Below are 16161 nucleotides of genomic sequence, written 5' to 3'. Positions count from 1 at the left end.
GGCTTACCGAGGAGTGCGAAACATCTGGGCACGTGTCGGTAGTTTATGCTGCGTAAGCTTTCTCTTTCACCCTTGCAGTCGAATGTACGCCACGAGGGTCTATGACGTCGCAAGAAGCGAGCGAGATCGTTGCCGGTGATAACGCCCCTGGAAGTTTCTCATGGTTTCTCGATTTGGGTGAATTTAGGTAGTTGACTTCACTTTCTGTTCCTCCTCAGTGCTCATTTGACCGCAACCGCGTATTGTGTCGGTGCTGTTTGCTTTCGTGCGAGGGCTACGCAAGCTCGCATTTTTCGCGACTGACGACTAACATCATGCGGGTTACTCGTGCTACGCTCCAGCGCGCGCTTGTGTGCGGAGCAGGACGACTTTCTGAATGCTTGGTGTCCAGCACCACCTTCGAAAACGCCGAGGTAAGCCACAGTTCTACCAACGCTCTCATGAATCTTTGTTCGATAGTTCGACTGAAAGCTTTGAAGCGGACACTGGAGTCCTGGAGGTTGAAAAAAAAAAAAAAGAAAGCAAAGAGAGACAGCATGATTCCAGGTCCTCTGACGCTTTCCGGGATATTTTCTTAGGCACTTATCTGACAGATAGCTCTCAGGAAATATACCCAACACATTTGCCGCACCTTTTCAGTATATTTTTCGTCCGCCTCGGTGGTACAGTGGCTACGGTGCTCGGCTGCTGACCCGGAGGTCACGAGTTCGATCCCGGTCGCGGTGGTCGCATTTAGATGGAGACGAAATGCACCAGGTGAGGACAAGTTTATTATCGCTACGTTTAGAAGCGACGAATGTGATAAGAGCCCTCGCTCACCAACAATTACGGTTACAAAATCACGTTTCACATTATCCCCAATACCTAGTTTATTTTTGTCGCCTATATAGTTGCGATTGACCGGTAAACTTCAGCTGTTTATGGGTGAAGATGTTTAGCACAAGAACACGAACAAAGGGAAGTCAGGACAAAGGGCAGAAGCATCTACGATTGGCAACTTCCGTATAGATGAATCCGGCAGTAAAGAGCCAGGTAAATCTTAAGATAGACGAATTAGGTTTATTTGCATAAAAACACGGAGCGAAACATAAATAAATAAAATTTTGAGTCTGCTGTGCCCGCCGTCGTGCGCGCGTTGTTAGGCGGGCGTCTTGCGTAGCTTGAAACTGCCCTGTCGGATTTCGGCGAGAAGGCGGTCGACGAGGCAGTCCTCTTCTACGAAGGAGGAAGTCGGCTTCTTTGCGTGTCCTGTGAAAATAAAATAAAAAAAAATGCGTCACGTTGTAGGAACACTGCAATTTTCTAAGTTACCGGTTACACATGCATACTTTACGAAAAACCTTTGAATACGTCGTTGCTGGTCAGGCCTAATCCAACTACGCAGGAGATTCTACTCGCCTAAAAGGACAATAAAGTGTGAAACAATAAATCACTTTATAAGAAGTTACTTTGCTGAGAACTCTATTGTCATTAATATTGCGATCAGAGGCTCAATATTCTAAAGAAAATATAGGAAAAAAGTTTCGTTTTGGAATTCCGCACTGAAATCGCAGCAGCTGAGTTTGAGTGACGTCATGGATGCCAACTTTTTTTTTTCGCATTTTGACACCATTGAAAATAATAACGAAAAAAAACTACCATGTTAAGTCCCTGGCTTTCTTATAACAAATTCAATTCAATTCGTTTTCACCTAGAAAAAATCATTGCAGGCTCACTTACGACGCCACGACGAGTTGGGGCAGAAACTTCAAGACAGCGTCACCTTCGGCCCGTTATTTTTTTGCTTATAAAGCGTCTCGTTGCAGCAAGAGTGGTGCTTTTGGTAGTTCATTAATGCGAATGAATTCATATTTTTCTGTTTAGTGTCCGTTTGGGAATTTCTGCCTAATACTGCGCTCTCTGATTCTTTTACAGCTCCTAGCAGCTAAAGCAAATCACGCTTAACTCGCAATACACTTGCACTGGCATCACTGAAACAGCCACGTGGGAGCAACAGCATGGTGGGACGCAAACTTTGTGATGTCACGTTAGTATTATCAGTACATCGCATGCTGGTTCCTTTGTTATTCCCGCACAGAGACCCAATAACGTTCCAGCGACGTCGTTATCACAATGGAGCAAGTAAATCGTGATTATACTGCATTGACGTCACCTAAGCCGCCATGTTGTAGCCATGTTATGCGCCCATGACTTCACGTGCAAGCTATCAATGCCTATAGTTGCATCAATGTCTTGTTCCTTGCTTGTATAACTTCTGTTAGCACGTAACATGCAGAATGTAGGGGTGCGCGAACAGTGAATTTCAGAATCGAATCGAATCGAATAGTGATGACACCGAATCGAATACGAATACAAACCGAATACTGCTCAAAATAGTTTTCGAGTAGTAAGGCAATCATTTTTAAAACAGCCTTAGACTGGTAAGGTAACAATTTTCAAAACAGCCTAAGAATTCTATAACATCGTATTTGAAAGAAATATTCACAAGCTTTAATCAAGGAACATCACGATTACTCTTAACCGACAAAAAGTACATTTATTTAAACTGAGCAAACTCGTACACAGCAGCAACAAGAGCCTTCGAAATATTTTGTAACTGCAGGCTGAAATACAGAAGTGACTACAGTATTCAAGATGGTACTTTTAAAACACCTTTTAACTGAAACTGATACATAGACACTAAGCAATTTCCGTGAGTTAACATCAGATAGTGGATTGATGACAGTGTCGTTTCGGCGACACCGGAGTTTTAAGCAAAAACGCCTTCATCCTGTGATCAGTCTAGCGTCGATAGTCCCGTAAGTACGTGGGCTGCACGCATCTGGGCAATTCGACGACGAAAACGAGAAAAGCTACCCCTCACTGCTCCAACGTCTCGTTACTTCAAGCATGTTTCGTCGTTGATTATTCGAAAAATATTCGGTATTTCGAATACGCACTACTCGATTCGAACACCGAATCGAATAGAACACTATTCTATTTGTTATTCGAAATTTTCGAATTTTCGTAATTCGAGCGATGACATGCTTCTCGCAGCGACCTGCCATTGGTCCCTGACTTTCCGGGGGCTACAGTGGGAAGTAAAGAGTTCTTGAAGTGCAACATCAGGGTTCCTCGGCCGCCATTTAGTGAAAAACCTGCGTCTCGACCGAGTAAAGGTGGGGTAGACTAGGCACCTCACTTAAATGATTAAGGGGAGGAGAGGGGGCGTCCTCACTAACCTTGCCCATTCTAATCTAATTCGACCAGTAAAACGCAATATTCTTGCCAGGACTGACCCCCCCCCCCCTACTGCATGCGTGAGATGTGAGTAGAATGTTATTAACAGCGCAAAAAAGGACGAAGGACCAGGAAGAATCACAGACAAGCGCTGACTTACAACTGAAGTTTTATTTCTGAAACGAGACAGAATATAAGGAAACGGCACGTGGACAAAAAAAAAAAAGATTGCAAAGCACTTATTTGCAAAAAAAAAAAACACAAAACAGTGTTATCAGCCCACATCACTTGCGGTGGTCATGCGCACGGGGCGTGTACCGAACTTCTTTTTCCATCAAGGAAAATTAACGCGGGAAATAATTGAGGCTGCAGAAATCGCGAAACTTGGCGATAAGTGCGTGAGTGTCCCGTCCATCGCCTTGATGGTCCTTCGTCCTTTTTTTGCGCTGTTAATAACATTATGGATCACCAACTTGCCCCACGAACAGCTCTCGTGAGTAGAATGCTTGACGCGGGAACATACTTGGCTTGCTCTGTTCCGTGCTCATCCGTGTGATCTTGAGCTTCTCGGCTCGCTCTTCCAGCAGCCTTCGCTCTTCATTCTCCTGCGGCACGGAAGAGACGTCGCAAAATCCAGAAAGTTAGCTTTGTCCAGTAGCCATTCCTCCGGATGAAATATGAAAATGGAAGCAGTGATACGTTTTCAAAAATTTTATAAAACCTGCACTGAAACGAAGAACAATTTTTTCACAAAAATTTTTGTAACCAATCAAATACTCTTCGATGTTTCAAAAGCACTCACATAATTGTAGTCTGTTTTCATGTCAGCAGAAAAAAACTTTCAAACAGCAGTTCTAATCCGCCCGCTAAAGGCATCAATTCGTCTGAACACAGTATTCGTACATACAGATAACGTCTGCAGTTTCTTTATATAGTGTTTCACAAAGTTGCACAAAACAAACAGATCAAATGCACCATGAAAAAAAAGTCCCTTCGAAAAGCTACTCAACGTAGGTGCAATATTTAAGGTAACTGCAGCTAAGTTTCAGTCTCTACAAAGGGCAACATTTTCGGTCTGATTTGTGAAAATTTACACATAATAAAAGAGGAAAGGTATGAAGGATGTTGCATGACTCGCCATACTGCACTACTGCGCCGTGTATATATGGCATGCACTCTGAACGACCCCATACCGTTAATCTGACCCGGGCTAGAGACTCTCACACATTGTTCCATGTCACTATGGCTCACCTTTTTGGCCAGCTTCACCTTTTCGCAGAAGTTGTTGAATATGTGCAGGCACTCTTCGACGGAGAAGCGACTCTCCTCCTCGCAGAAGTGCTCAGCAAGCCTTCGCGAGAGCTCTCCAATTTTGTCGAAGCTCGAAGACAGTTCACTCAGCTGTGCCTTGGCCGTCTGCAAGTAGGGTAATCATAGATATATGACTTTGTAGCAGCTTGATTTACCCATAGCGGGTATTACATGAGTATATTTGTGAGGAGAAAATTGGAAAAGCAGAAATGAACGCGTCGCTTAAGCAGAAGAATACCTAGCCAGTGATACACTAACAGAGGTATAATAATATAACTGAGATCGAACATCCCAAAACCACGATACGATTATGAGGGACGCCGTATTGAGGGCTCCGGAAATTTCGACCACCTGGTTTTCTTTAACGTGCACCTAAATCGAAGTACACGGTCCTCAAGCATTTTCTCCTCCATCTAAAATGCGGCCGCCGCGGCCGGGATTTGATCTCGTGACCTCCGGGCCAGCAGTCGAGTGCCATAACCACTAGACCACCGTGGCGGGCGTGAACTGACATGGAAGCCTGATGAAGGAAAAATTTCGAAGACGGTAACGGAGGAAAAGGAGGACTGATGCAATTGGGAAATTGTTGGGTGTAAAATGGTTTCGATGAATGCAGGAGGTTAAGTAGTGTAATATAGTCGGACCCGCATGTATAGAACCCGCATATAACGGCTTATCGTGTATATCGAAGTTGTAAAATCCCCTTGAAATATTTTTGATATACAAAATATTTTATATGTCAAATTAACTATATATAGAACTTTTTTGTGTTCCCCTTCAGATTCGATATATCTGGGTTCGACTGTATAATTTCAAAGAGGAGTCTGTCTGCTGTAGAATGGGAATGCTTAGTTCCAAAGTACAAAGCATGCCTATCTGGAGCTTAAGATACTCTCTGCACGTCTCGGACACGCTCTTGAGGTCGCAAAAAGCGGGAGTTGGTCAGTTTTCTTAAAGACGTTTCCTTTCCACTCGAGTTGAATCCAAAGCGAGAACTATTTCTGCCCAACGCTACGTTCAAAGTAGACTACTTACGGTGACAAAGCCGCCAAAGTGTTGCTTGAACTCATCATCGCCTTGAGGAAGATGCCTCTCGAGCTTTTCAATACCGGTAGACAACTGCTTCAATTCTGCCCGCATGCCATCCAGGGACAGCCTGTAAGGGACAAACGATAGAACCGATGAACTCGGGTCGTTTGTCGCGATATTCTTAACTATACGTTTTAATGAAGTTCACAGTATTCTTTCCCACGAATAATCTTTCAGAAAATACAGTAAGAGCTGAGAGAAGAAGAAAGTATAGAATATCTGTGCCTTAATACAAGCGTTCTCACTGATAAGTCTTTGTTTCATTTTCCGCAATGTGCCTTTTTTTTGGGCGGGGGCGGGGGGTCATTTTCAAGTTTACATGTGTTTTGCCCCCCCCCCCCCCCCCTCCAATATCCCCGATATCGACCTGTAGCGAGTGAGATGACAATGACGTGACAGATCAGTTCTTATTTTCTCTGATGGGAAAATGTGCATGATCGTGGTCTGAACATATATACATTGCATGTGCTAGCGCTGACAATTCATTAAATTCGTCAGGCGATTAAAAGCAGGCAGTTCTAGAAAAAGACATTGCGGTTGAATATTGGCAGAAACATAGGCAAAGCTTTAAATAAGTACGTACATAAATTAAAATATTTTGTTAAGCTCGCCTTGTTTTGATGTGCTCAGATTCTTACATCTTATATAAATGATCAGTCACTCAATTCTATTCAAAGCGCCCGGCTCGTTTGTTCACGCAACGAAAATTTGATTTCTCTTAACGACCATAGTAACCATCAGGTGTGCACTGGTGTACCTGGAGCACTGGGTGAGATGTCGTAGATCCTTGGTGAAGGACAGCGTCTGTGCCTGTTCGTTTTCCGCGATTTCGACGAGGAAATGAAGAAGTGTCATGCGTGGCTTGTTCGAGCGTGTCTCGAGCAGCTTCGGAAGCGTATTCAGCCGGAAACCAAATGCGTTGCCCGCATAACTGCCCTACAAGTGAGAGATTGATAAGCCTGAAATTCACATGCAAACAGGACAACCATCTCGCAATCGTGATAAAGCATTATACATCAATTGAGAACCTGCCTTATCTAACAGTCTCATCCAGGCTTCGATAGTATAGGCTGAAGTATGGGTTTCAGTCCGTCACGAAGGTTTGATAAAATAGTGATTAATTAGCAGAATATCTATGACCGCCGCGTCACAAACGGCATTCAAATCAACGCAGTTAAATGCAACTTGAGATATGGCAGTCAGAATGTTTCCTTCATACCTCGATGATGTTGAAGTATATCGCGAATTCATGTTTTATGAATTGCACTATGGTTGCGTTAGAGTCGTGTCAAAATAAAACACGATAACTTGGTATCATGAATAATGAAGCTAGACAGACTTCAGTGTCGCAGCCAAAAGCATGCAACCTGAGAAAAAAAAAACGGTATGAAATACAAAAGCAGTTTTCTCTCAAAAAGCGCGATATCGACGTATCAGGCAACTACACGAGGTAAGGTTCGTAGTTTAAGTGTCCCTACAAGATGCAGTAACTTTTCGCTTGTCAATTAAATGAGCAAGCACTGTGGCAAGTGCGCACAGGCGAAAACAGGTAACAGTCGTTGACCGCGAACACTGCGTCACGATGCCGGTGTGACTACCAGCGTCATCACAGGTGAACAAACGCATCACGTCTTCTCTAGCTTCAGCTTGTTTCGAAAAACTTTGAGTTAGCGTGCTATCCAACTAGAGACGAGCGGAAAAAAGGAGCACAAGAGGCCATAATCCATCTCGGCTCGCATACTTGGCAAGTTCTGCAGATTACCGCAAAGATAAGGCACACTACCCGCCAATGTCCTCACCAGCCAAACCGTGGAAAGAGCAGATGAAAATGCGTGCGGGCGCTCACCTCGTATGCTTATGCTAAATGTTAGTATTACGAGTACTGCCACTTGCAGATTTTGTAACTACATGGCATCCATGTTATTCTGAACTCCGCTACTTATCCAACGTACGAGTGAGAAATGTACGAGTGTGAGGCACCGACGGCAAGCTTCCTGCGATGGCTTGGTAACAGTCACTCTGCCAGCTATAGACAAGTATTCCACAGCCGCACTGCTCGGGTCGCTAAGCGTAACCACACAGCCAACGCTCCTTAATGAGGCATGAGGGGAGGAATAGTGGGCACAGTCATTCACTCTGACAGCTCCAAGTAATGAAATTAAGAAGGCAAGTGACTCAAAGGCGCATCACATACTATGAAACTGCAAACAATGAAAGATACACTGTCATGAGACATTGCAGCCTAACATATAAGCATGTTGTTGCTTCTTCACCGAGTTGATGAAGTTTCCGGTGATGAGAATGAGCTTGAGGAACTCCTTGAGGCTGCGGTTGGTGAGTATCTCCTGGCATACGCCAATGTAGTTGTCCAGCTGTGGCTTCAGCACATCCACGCTTGGCCTAAACTCTTCCATCTGTAGCATGCCGTCCACGTAGAGTGCATGCAGCCGCAGGTCGCCCAGCATCAGGAAGAACTGCTCCGCCTGGCCCAGCTTGCTCCGATCGCCAGTGTACGACCTCAGCATGCTCAACTGGAAAAATATCAAGACCTTCCACAACTGTAATAGTTTCTTTTTTTGCCGACCCTGGCAAACTCTTAACGTCTTAGACTGCGTATGGGCTCTAGGCCGATATTGCTTTCTTCGTAAAGAACTTGGAGAGAGCGCGAGAAATACGACGGATGAAAAAGGATTCATGCAACACGGGTGCTCTTTTTGTTCCTACTCGAGTAATCGTGTTGCCTCTACAATTATCGTTATGTAATCTTCTAATGCCTTCACGAAGTCATGTGTATGCATTTTCCATTTCAACCTGTATATTTCGTATTCCTTTTGCGTGATCATTTAATATTGTCGTTCTCCCCTGAACTAATGCCTCTTACGAGGCCTGTAAGGACTTTTTAAGTGATCAAATGAAGTTGAAGTTAATTGCGATCCTTTATAAGATACAATGTAATGTATATTCAATGTAAAATGAATTGATTACAGGATACAATGTATGGTCTCTCCCACGTTAGAACGACTCTATTACGTGTAGAAACGATATGGTAGCCTACGCCGATAAATTTACCCTACAGTGCATGCGATTCCCAATAACGTCGAGAACACCTGACAAGTTGATGTTGTTGGCTAATTACCAAAGACGAGAAAACGCCGCATCTTTTCTACCGTTCTACGCGTGTCGAGTACTTGTTCGTAAGTTGCCGTTGCCGCGTTTAAACATTCCCAGGGCAGGCCAAGAACGGCAGTGCTCGGCGGAAAATAACGGGTCTTCCATGGGCTTTCTGTTTCCTAACGCCGAAAAGAACAATGCTATAGCCATTGAGGTCACATTTCGGCCATTATTAGGGCAAGGTGTGTTCGCCCGAACGTGTAAATTTCTATTGATCATTGAGAGCTGATTTCAGGATCAATATAAGTAAAATAATTACTCAGGCGCGCCGGTAGCGGATCAAATTAGTCGAGAAATTGGGTAAGCCGGAGTCGAATTGAAAAAGAAGGGCGACTATATTCGTGTGCAGAATTGTAGACGCAGAGGTTGACGTACCTCACCCGGCTCTGGCAGTATCTTCTGTAACATCCGCAAGCGTTCCGCGCCGATTTCCTTAGACTTGCAAGATCGAATCATGGAGACGATTTGTTCAGGCCCGGACTTGAACTGCTTGAGGAAGATGCAGACATTGAGGCTCCTCTTTCCGTCCAAGAGGCTAAGCTGCGTGCAGAAATCATAACTTTATCAATTGTTGGCAAAACAGGGATGTTGCTGTAATAAAATACCGACATCAAACTTCCACCCTTAATATTTTTAATGACATGCATCTCATTCGTCACCCACTGTCCTGTCAAATTCGCAATCCCGTTTTGTGCGCTCATGATGAAATGCACAGATGTTTACGCTCTTGTTTTTTCCGTTAGGAATTTACTGTGAGATGAACTAAGCTTTCTGCGACACTATAGTAGTTGTGTACTAATGCCGTCATCACCACACGGCCATAGAAATGTATTGGTTCACCCTTCGATCAATGTGTGTTTCATGCAGTGCGACAGTGCCTTTTCACGTAAAGAAATCTAATTCTGTGTCACTGTAAGTATTGTTTAGTAGATATTTAATAGGGAAGCATATAGACTGCCTTCAGGTTAGATACCATACATGTAAAGAGAGCGTTAAGCACACAGCAACAGGGTAATACACAAGTTTAGAACTGAGGGTCTAAATTCTAGAAATTGTGCACGCTAGCTTACGAATGCTGGCTCCCGTTTCTTCTTTTCCGGTGACACCTTCGGTTGCACTGTGGTTGCCGTCTTTTGACAGAAGAGCTCTTCAACCTGTTTGAAGTTCAGCTTTCGTTCAACGTTCTCTTCCTGGGCTTCCTTGGTGACGTCGCTCCAGATACTCTTGCCACCTGAAACAAGCAGAACTGTTTTACTATTACGCGTACACATCTGCGTCGTGAAATAAGTACTCTATAGGAGCAAAAGAAGTTAACGAAGTTTAAATACGACCTGCGCGACCATTCCTGCACTTAACTCTTGAGCCTACTAGAATAACAATGCGGTCTGTTGGTTTTCCTTCACGGAATAGCTTGTAACATAGCGCAACAGGAACCAAGGACAAAATAAGAAACGACAAACTAACTCAAGTGCTCATTTTCAACTACTGTCACCCTTGTATCCCTTCGTCGTTTTTTGTGTGCCTGTTTCCTGTTGCGCTATGCTACGAGCCATTTTTTTGAAGGCTTGAGTAACTTCTCAGTTTCAGTGTAGCTTCGAGAAAGGAAGTGGCGGGCGGGGGAGGAAGAGCGGTAGAGTGAGCTGGCGCAAAGGTCTACGGAAGGAGCTTGCCTGGTTTAATGCTCACCACAGACAAGGGTATCCGGCACCTTAGTCCAGTTAAGTGTCTTCATCTTCTGCTGCGGTTTAGGCAGCGTGTGGAAAGGCCCAGGAGAGACCGGTCCACGTGGCGCTGCTTTCGGTTGCGCCGCCTTGGACGGCGTGATTTTGGTCGCCAGGCCATCACCGTGCGGGCTCTGCATACCTGGCTGTGAAGAAGGTGGGAGCGGCGGAGGTGGTGGGGGTGGCGGCGGCGGCGGAGGTGGTGGAGGAGGAGGTGGTGGTGGCGGGGGAGGCGGTGAACTAGATGGTCCAGTGGGATTTGCAGGAGCTGGTGCTATGGAGAGAATGGAAATACAGGATCACTTACGCTAAAGGGGTGTGCGCGAACTTAACAATAATACGAATAGCGAAAATTTACTCGCCGTAAGTTATTGCGCCTGATGGTGGGCGATGAAAGCACTTTTGCGAGGTGTTTTTGTAAGATGCAAACACTCTTGCGTGACATTCTAGATAATACTAATTGCGTCCTCCTGCACTAGCGTGACAAGCTAAATCATATTTGAGATTTTTCTTTGATGTTTTTTGTGCTGCAGTGGTGAACAGCGAAGCTCTGACGAGTAATGCGGATCCCTTCTCTGTTGCCGAAGCAGTTCCCGTCACTCAGATAGCGATGACATATGACATGCACGTCGCCTTACCTCCATTGGCAGATTGAACTCCCTTTAGCCCCTGCGGTTCACTGGGAGCCGGAGGCACAGGTGGGTGCCCGGTGTCCTTTACGTCCTGGCGACGCCGTATCTCCGGCGACGTCTTGCACGCGGCCGCGACAGCCGGCTGCTGGCCATCGGTTGACGAGCGAAGCACCGAGGAGCGCGTTAGCTGCGTCGAGCGCGGGGACGAGCGCTGCGGAGGGGAGCGCGGGGGCGAAGCCTCGACGCTACGCCTTGTGACACGCGTCGAGTTAGGAAACCGCTTGACGCCGATCACCTCCTGGTTCTGCCGTAGTACGGGCGACGTCTGGGAAGACCTCCGCGCCTGACTAGATTTGGACCGATACGACGTGGACCGCGACAGACCAGACGCGTGTGCGTCCGTGTCGCCACGTGTTGGGCTCTTCTTCCAACCCTTTAAAGAGGAACACGAAATGCGCACGCGTAAGCAGAGCGTCCAGCAGCGTCACCTAAGCGCCCATCCTATGCCTTCCGGATGCTATGCATGCACCATATTGCGGAAATGTGTATGGGAAGACCAATCTAAAGACGCGTAGCTCACAGGACTTTTTCGGGACTGCTGATTCATACTTCTTCAGTGCGGCCAGGGAGAGATGTGCTGGCACGTGGATGCGCGGGATATGCGAATTGACACATGCAAGCCAGCACGTATATTGTCTTCTCTAAAGAGAAAGGCATAACAGATCCTCCACTTCCTTTCCTCTCTCGTAAAACCATGTTGCAGCGCTCGTATGTAATTAGTCCTGTGAACTACTCTTTTAACTGCTCCGGCATAATACAGACATAAATAGAAGCTGAAGCATGCACAGATCGATTGTAAGGCTCATATCGAAGACGCATTTTTCGATGTTTCCACTGGAACTGGTCATGGCACCACAGGCAAAGCAAGAAAAGGGCAGCAAGGTGAATCAAGGCAAAACAAGACACAAGCAAGGCAAAAGCAAAGCGAAGCAAGCCGAGAGTGCCTTTGGGTACCTGAGTGAATAATTTGAATATGTTGAGCCTGTTCTTAGGCGGCGGCGGGGAGCGGTCGGCGAAGACCTCGGTGTCGCCTTCGCTTCCACCGCGGTGGCGGCTGTAGCCGTTGTCCAGCTTCTCCATAGCTGCCAGCACTGGAGGCGGCGGCGTCAGCTTGGGTCCCATCGCGTTGTACAGAGGCTGCACGGGTCCCGAGCTCAGCTGCTGCGACAGCCGCTCCAACAGTTCCCAGGCAAGGTGGCTGCGATGGCGAGGGCTGCGGCCAGCTGCCCACGGCCACGCACGGCGCGCTCTCTCAGCGACCGCGCCTCCCACACAAGTCGCGTACGCGCTGCGCTATGCTTAGTGCGCTAACATCGATTTTGGTAGGACAGCATATAAATCATGGCGACATCAGCGGAGACTTCTAAGTACGCCTTCCAATGTTCATCTGCTTGTTTTCTTTTTCTCTACAATTCTGCTACCAATTATAATGGCCGATTGCCCGAGCTGCTGTTCGTGAAGCGTTTCGCAACTATGTATAGCTCTGCTTGTACGTAAGGAAGGTACGCTTCAGTTGATTCCTGCCCTCGAGCAGGAGGAGTTTAACATTACTTGGCCTTTCCGCCGGTATTCAGTAAGGAGTTACGATGTTCGATTCCTGACAAAGATTATGAACCCACCCCGAATGCAAGGACAGAGGGCTCACTTAGTCTAGTCTGACAGAGTAAATAATATATTGGTTTTAGTGCTGGCTAATTTCGAAGACAGACGACTAAATGATTGCTAATGTAACCTAAACGCTGTTCTGACGTAAGTGTCGCCTTCAGTCAATATCAATCGAATCATTACATTGTGCTGTTTGATTGAAAGTGCGCAAATCGGGTAACGGGCACCTCATCAAAGGAGACGCACAGAAAGATTGAATGAGTGCCATCTTTTGGTGTCTGAGTCGATCTTTCGGCGCTCGATCAGTGATCAATCTTTCTGTGTCGTTTCTTCTGTAGTATCCTCTTTCGCAACTTGCGCATTTAGCAATTAGTCATCAGAAGTAACCAACAAGCCCCTTAAAACACTCTGCTTGATCTTCCTGTCTACCACTTTTCTTTTTACGAGTCAAATGGTTTCTGTTCACATTTTATGCATACTTGAGTGCACCATTGGACGTTAGCCCCGTGTGCTGCATTTGCCCCTGGCATGCCCTTTCACCGGAACGAGGCGCCACTGATGGCATTGTGCGAAAAGACAGGCTGACAGCTATACAGGCGTTTTGTGATCTTCATGCTCAACCAATGACCTTCTCGGGTTTACTTAGCCGAATTTAGCCTTTGATTGTTGACTAACGTCGTATTCCCTATGTTGTAGGACGTACAAATATTAAGCTATTAAAAACAACTGAGGAAGCGAGGTTCACTTTTAGGTCCCTTTTCAAACACGTGTAATAGTAAAATTATTTTATGAGGCACTCGCCGGATCGATTTGGATGAACGTGCTGTATTTTAGAGACGACATTAAGTTCTGTGACCTAAATAACTAAAATATTGATTTAATACCTATAATGTTTCCTACATTTCCAACAACGTGCAAGTGGTAAAAGTTTGAAGCGAAATCCACTAGCTCTACACTAAAATGAGTTATTGTAGTGCTGTATACTTGTATCGCGTATTTCACAGCATCAAAATCCGACAAGTTCCTTGCATGAACTGCCTACGACGCTTTTGCGGAAGCTTACTCTGCACTTTTCGGAAGCAACGTTGTCAACAACCTAAAAGTACTGTCAAATGCGCAGTGTGCTACTACTATTTAACGTGCACTGCATGTCTCGTACAAACAAGTCTAGCGTGCCCACATTTTCCCAATAGACCACTGAGACATCGCGCGCATCGTGCAGTTTACTCACCTAGCTGTGTCATCGGGGTCGAGCTTCTCGAAATTTCGCAGGAGCACGAGGAAGGCGACGGACTGCGGCTTGTCATATACCTGCACGAAAGGCGGGGCATGCGTGTCTGGCACAGGTACGGTGACGCGGCTGCGGAGGTTCGCCCGCCGCGGCGGACGCCCCGACGCGACGACGGCCGGGGCACAGCATCATCCGGGAGCATGGCGTCCGTACATTGGGGTCCCTGCCACCGACCACGCAGCCGGAGTTCAGGAACGATAACAATGATATTCCTACACCACGTGGCACGGGCCGGAGGCCCTCTTCATCTTCTTTCCCCGCCACTGGCGCCGCCTCGCGGGCATTGAATATGTGTGTTCGCGGGAATATATAAACGTCGTCCCAAACTATTCATGACACGAGCTCTGGCGAGTATGAATGGATGGATAAAGTTTATTATGGTCCCTCGGAACGCGCTCTAGCCCGTTGCGGGCCTCTCCCACACCGGAACAGAAAGACAAAGTCTCCCTGCTGCGTCGTGGGCCTGTTGGACTGCACATAGCTGTTCTTCGAGTCCGGAGTTGACGAGTATGCCTGATAAATATAACTGATCACAATCAGCATCAGCATCATCCTTCTCGTCGTCGTCGTCAACTAAATGTCGCGTGCCATAAATGTAACTCGTTATCATCATCGTCATCGTTCTGAACTAGATGTCACTTGCACGAGCGGCTGTAGCCCTAATTGCTGTTTGTTGTGATGGACAAATGACACTGCACACCAGGCCTGTAGCCAGGGGGTTGGGTCTAGCCCCCCCTCCCCCCCCCCCGAAAAAATTCCTGGCTACGGGCCTGCTGCACACACACACACACACACACACACACACACACACACACACACACACACACACACACACACACACACACACACACACACACACACACACACACACACACACACACACACGCACACACACACGCACACACACACACACACACACACACACACACACACACGCAAGCACACACACACACGCACACACACACACACACACGTACGCACACACACACACACACACACACACACACACACACACACACACACACACACACACACACACACACACACGAGCGCGCGCGCGCTCGGAATGTGGTTTTGTAACGGTTTGTAACGACTAATGTAACGAGTTTTGAAACACACCTGAGTGAATCATGCTTCAAATATGCAATCCAACAGTCCATCTGGCAATTCATACGAAGAACATTGTTTTTCACGGCGAAGCTTCATATGGCTAGGAATCCGTGTGGTTTTGCAGGCCGCGGGCGAGCGGCTAGTTTCCCCGAGGCTCTTCGAGATGGCGGTAGTCATCCACGCTGGACGCGCTGTGCCAGGACGTTCCACTGGGCTACAGCAAACAAATAACAAAATGATAAAAAATGGCCCTAGGACCTTCATGTTTGGGATAAGACGGCCTATACTGCCCCTGCAAAAATGTCTTCCTAGCAATGTACTTGTGCTTGAAAAAGAAGTCAACTTTAAAGGAATCAATCTTCTTAGCAATGTACTTGTGCTAAAAAAAGAAGCCAACTTTAAGGGAATCAATGTAAGCTTGGTCAACCGCACCTCTGTGCCACAGCAAACAATTAATAAAAGATAACGCCACGGTGATCTAGTGATTACGGTGTTTTACTGCTTACCCGAAGGTCGCGGGATCGAATGCCCGCCGCGGCGGCCGCATTTCCATGCAGGCGAAATGCTAGAGGCCCGTGTACACAGATTTAGGCGCACATTAAAGAACACCAGATGGTAAAAAAATTCCGGAGCCTTATGGTGCCCCTCATAATCATATCGTGGTTTTGGGACGTGAAACCCCAACAATTACTATTAATAAACAATTAATAATAAAAATGTGTGGGCCTTCGCAGATTTTTTTTTTATTCTCGCGGACAATCAAGAAAGAGAGGGCAAGCTTCCGTGTACAATTTGTTATATGTATGTCCCTTCATTGTGCGCCTGTTCTGCAGCCTCAATCAATGCTTTATTGTAAAGCTCATTAACCTCTTGCATCCTGAAATATGCATGGCCTCCTCGTTTAAGACACAACAGTCGTGAGGGAAAAAATATTAGTAAACCGAGCTTGCTT

General features: G+C 46.4%; 1 protein-coding gene across 1 annotated transcript; it reads right to left on the bottom strand.

The window, feature by feature from the left end:
- Positions 1-1138: 1138 nt before the first annotated feature.
- Positions 1139-14311, bottom strand: LOC119381550 (inverted formin-2). The gene is made up of 12 exons (XM_037649325.2): positions 14040-14311; positions 12158-12426; positions 11150-11576; positions 10477-10785; positions 9861-10021; positions 9166-9330; positions 7893-8150; positions 6377-6555; positions 5566-5686; positions 4471-4635; positions 3743-3824; positions 1139-1248 (listed from the first exon to the last, which is right to left on the bottom strand). Exons 1-12 carry the CDS (start codon positions 14239-14241, stop codon positions 1139-1141), a joined length of 2448 nt encoding a protein of 815 aa, XP_037505253.2. The 5' UTR covers positions 14242-14311.
- Positions 14312-16161: the final 1850 nt, after the last annotated feature.

The sequence above is a fragment of the Rhipicephalus sanguineus genome, chromosome 2 (genome assembly GCF_013339695.2).
Source record: "Rhipicephalus sanguineus isolate Rsan-2018 chromosome 2, BIME_Rsan_1.4, whole genome shotgun sequence".
NCBI lineage: Eukaryota > Metazoa > Arthropoda > Arachnida > Ixodida > Ixodidae > Rhipicephalus > Rhipicephalus sanguineus.
The sequence above is the reverse complement of the archived record's forward strand: the minus strand, read 5'-3'. Positions and strand labels throughout refer to the sequence as shown.

What these genes read in the sequence shown, in the direction of transcription:
- LOC119381550 (XM_037649325.2), bottom strand. Translation starts at nt 14,241, where the DNA reads ATGCTCCCGGATGATGCTGTGCCCCGGCCGTCGTCGCGTCGGGGCGTC. An exon ending in AGGTGAAGCTGGCCAAAAAG is followed by an intron (nt 3,825 to 4,470) that starts GTGAGCCATAGT and finishes TCCGTGCCGCAG; the next exon opens with GAGAATGAAGAGCGAAGGCT. An exon ending in CACGGAACAGAGCAAGCCAA is followed by an intron (nt 1,249 to 3,742) that starts GTATGTTCCCGC and finishes TTATTTTCACAG; the next exon opens with GACACGCAAAGAAGCCGACT.